The sequence below is a fragment of the Echinops telfairi genome, unplaced genomic scaffold (assembly GCF_000313985.2).
Source record: "Echinops telfairi isolate 266 unplaced genomic scaffold, ASM31398v2 ScPeMD7_2;HRSCAF=8, whole genome shotgun sequence".
Taxonomy (NCBI): Eukaryota; Metazoa; Chordata; class Mammalia; order Afrosoricida; family Tenrecidae; genus Echinops; species Echinops telfairi.
This window is the reverse complement of record NW_022103898.1, coordinates 40,037,700-40,041,586: the sequence shown is the minus strand read 5'-3', so window position 1 is coordinate 40,041,586 and position 3,887 is coordinate 40,037,700. Positions and strand designations below refer to the sequence as shown.

General features: G+C 41.4%; 1 protein-coding gene across 4 annotated transcripts in view; it reads right to left on the bottom strand.

The window, feature by feature from the left end:
* Positions 1-3,887, bottom strand: part of POC1B (POC1 centriolar protein B) — a 130,547-nt gene that overhangs the window by 98,354 nt on the left and 28,306 nt on the right. For all 4 annotated transcript variants that reach the window (XM_004700411.3, XM_045289593.1, XM_045289599.1 and 1 more), the window contains exon 3: positions 220-391. In XM_004700411.3, coding sequence (XP_004700468.1) covers positions 220-391 — 172 coding nt within the window. The remainder of the gene's footprint in view (positions 1-219; positions 392-3,887) is intronic.

Below are 3,887 nucleotides of genomic sequence, written 5' to 3'. Positions count from 1 at the left end.
TAAATACCCCGCTCCCTGGAAAATTACAGACATATTAAGTACATTTCCATAGTTAGAAGTCATTTCCAACAGAAGTCATAATTATGAGTTAAAGACAAAGAAAAATTGTGTGCTATAAGTAGATGTTATAATCATGGTAGTATATCCTTTGTATGTGACTCAGATGACCAACTTTCTAAATCCAAAGCATATCAAGGTTTTGTTTTGCTTTTCTCTTACTTATCAGGAATCCAGAGTCTAACAGTCCTGTCTCGTGAGGCAGATGCCAACAAGTTTCCGACCGGAGAAAACTGCACGCTGGTTACAACATCCTTGTGACCTACAAATCTGAAAGCTCTCGCATGTGGCTTGAAATTCCATAGCATGAGAAACGTATCCCAAGAAGCAGTAGCTATCAAGAAATAGAAGAACAAAAAACCGCTGTTTGTTAAAATGCAAATGTATACATGTCTCATTACAATGGACAGCATATCTAATAACAAATCATCCAGGTAATTGAGGGGCTGAGGGTTCTAAGGCTGAAAAGGCAATGAGAAAAATATTAGCTGCATCACTAATAAGCATCCTTGGCTGTGTAATGCGTATCCACATAGGAGGATGACTGGATCCAGTATTCAGTCAGCGCTCACTAATTACTTACTTACTAGAAAGAGGCAGCACCGTACACTAGAGCATTAGACTAGGGTTAGTTCTGCCTCTGCAAGTACCTGGGTGACTGGGGAAGTGATCTAACCTGTCATGAGGACTGAATGCTTTTCTTGGATGTTTTTCAAACTGTTAAACTGTAGAATTAAACTTTTATTTACAGAAGAGTTACAAGGATAGTACAAAGAACACTGAGCAAATTTACCCAGATCCACCCGAGGTTATATTTCCCCATCTGCTTTATAATTGCTCTTGTACTGATTTGCATAGCTCTCCCTCTCCTGCTATATGCACACACATAATTTTTCCTTTAGTAATTTGGAAGTAAGTTGTTATATACCAGGACATCTTTATTCATAAATACTCCAGTATGTTTTACTAAGAATAAGAACATTCTTTTTTTAATTGTAGCACAGCTATCAATTTCAGGAAACTTATTATTGATTTAGTCCTATAATGCCTGAATTTTTAATTTTAGGGAACAATTTTTTTATTCTTTACTTTCATAGTTATCTATATATATATTAATATATAAGTTTTAATTAAATGTTATGAAAACGTCATGCTCAGCGTTATAGAGATAAGGTACCTTGGGGACACAGTGGGTTAGCATTGAACTGCTAACCAAAAAGTGGGCAGTTCAAACCTATCAGCTACTGTGCAGAAGAAGATTATGCAGGCTGCTTCTGCAAAGGATTTACAGCCTCAGAAACCCTATTGTGCAGTTCTACCCTGACCTACAGGGTTGCTATGAGTCTAAATCAATTGATGGCAGGGCTATGACAACATCCTTAGTATCACTTTAATCTACCATATATAGTCCAGTTTTACCAACTGACTCAGTAAAAACTTATCTATCAGTTTATAGCTTTCTCTGGTTTATAAAAAAGTCATGTGTATTAACATTAGCTTAAAGCTTTAAGATACAATCAGTGGCGGAAATAAATGTTTAGGCCAAAGAATCAATAGGAAACGAAAGACAGGAACCAGGTTTGTGAGAATCACTGTCCAAATTATAAAATGCTTACGGAAAATGAAACTTTATAAATGTCAGATACAATCAGCATCACTGTTCTAAACCCAAAACCAAATTGACTGCCCTGGAGTCAATTCCAAGTCCATGGCAACCCAATGGGCATCACAGTAGAACAGGGCTAGATAAGGTTTGCAATGACTGCGTGGGGGACAGGCCTTTCTTCTGAGGTAACTCTAAGTGGATGCGAACCTCCACCATTTCAGTCAGCTTCAGAGGACATTAGCAATTTGCATTGCCCACTCACTCCAAAGAAGAGATATAGGGCCTGGTTATGGAAAGCCACCGGGCGCCTTCTAACTTCTTAACCAGAGATCAAATTCATTTGGATTTTGAGCTCAAAAGTTTTAACTTACAATGCTTCAAAAAAGTTTTTCAACTGTTCAGAAAGTTGATGATATCTCACCACAGCCCATCCATAATAAACATTTTAATATCTTAAGTACCTAGGGCTAATAATGTACACAGAGTAGGGGGAAATGAGGTATTGTTATACATGTTACACTTAGGATCCTATTTGAATATTACAAACAAGACACACAGATGCAACTAAGACCAACATACCTCCCCCTCAAAGAACGACACTGCACAAGAGGAGACCGTGAAGGGGCTGAAGAAAGGCAAGAATGCCAAGGAGGAGAGCGTGATGAGGCGGATAAAGATGACAGTGAAGGTGACGACGAGGATGAAGAGGAGTTCCGGTCAGCCACAATGAAATCAGCGGTCGCCCCTGCCTCAAAGGAGGAGGAGGAGGAGGAAAACTATGACGAGGATGATGAAGATGAGGAGGAGGAGGATGCCTCAGAGGAAGAGGCTATGGAGATCGCACCAGCCAAAGGCAAAAAGCACTGGCCAGGGAGGTCCCTGCAAAAGCCAAGAGTGTGGCTGAGGATGATGACGACGAAGACGATGAAGATGAGGAGGATGAAGATTAAAAGGAGAAAGAACCTGTCAAAGAAATATCTGGAAAATGGAAGAAATGGCCAAGCAGAAATCTGCTCCTGAAGCCAAGAAACAAAGTGGAAGTGGTAGAACCAACTACACTTTCACCGTCTTGACTGGAAATCTGAACGACACCAAATCTGCTCCTGAACTCGAAACTGGCCTCCGTGCCCTGTTTGCTAAACACGGTCTTCCTGTGATGGTTGTCAGAATTGGTATGACAAGGAAATTTGGCTATGTGGATTTTGCATCTGCTTATGGCCTGGGAAAAGCCTTGGAACTCACTGGCTTAAAAGTTTGGGGCATTTCACAGAAATTGAAACTGAGGTGCAGGGTAAAATCATCCCAAGACCAAGACCAACTGCCATTGAGTTGATTCCGACTCATAGGAATCCTGAAAGACAGGACAGAACCCCAAAGGACAGAGTAGAAACCCTGTGGGTTTCTGAGGCTGTGAATCTTTACAAGAGTAGAATAGAAAGCCCCATCTTTCTCCTGTGGAGTGGCTGGTGGTTTTGAACTGTGGACCTTGTGGTTAGCAACTCAATGTGTAACCGCTACACTACCAGGGGCTCCAAAATCCATAGCTATTAGGTAGTAAATCCAGGCTTTCCCCCAGGTGTGTCTAACTGCGAAGTGACTGCAATGCTTCTGGAGGAATCTTGTCCCTGTGGCTCTCTGACTGATAGGCAGTTTAACTGTGAGGGGATAATTTTAAAAATGTAGGTCACCCAGCAAGTTACATTGGAGAGTGTTGGGGGAGAAGGACAGGGAGAAAGTGGGAAGGAGGAGGGAGAGGAGGAAGGAGAGGGAGGTAAAGAAAAAAGAAAAAAAAAGTTTGGGGCAACGAGACTAAACTAGAGAGACCAAAGAGAAAGGACCATAAGAAAGATCAAGATGCTAGGACACTGTTGGCCAAAAATTTGCTTTAGAGAGTCACTCAGTATGAATTAAAAGAAGTCTTTGAAGATGCCATGGAGATCAGATTAGTCAGCAAAGATGGAAAGAGTAAAGGGATTGCATAGCTTGAGTTTAAGAGAGAAGCTGATGCCGAGAAAACCCTTGAAGAGAGGCAGGGGACAGAGATTGATGGGCGGTGCATATCCCTGGACTATACTGGGGAGAAGGTCAAGGTCAGGACCATCAAGGTGGGAAGAGCAGCACTTGGAGTGGTGCATAAAAAACTCTCTCTTAAGTAATTTCTCCTGCAGAAGAGACACTATAGGAGGTGTTTGAGAAGGCAACTGTTATCAAGGTGTCCCAGAAC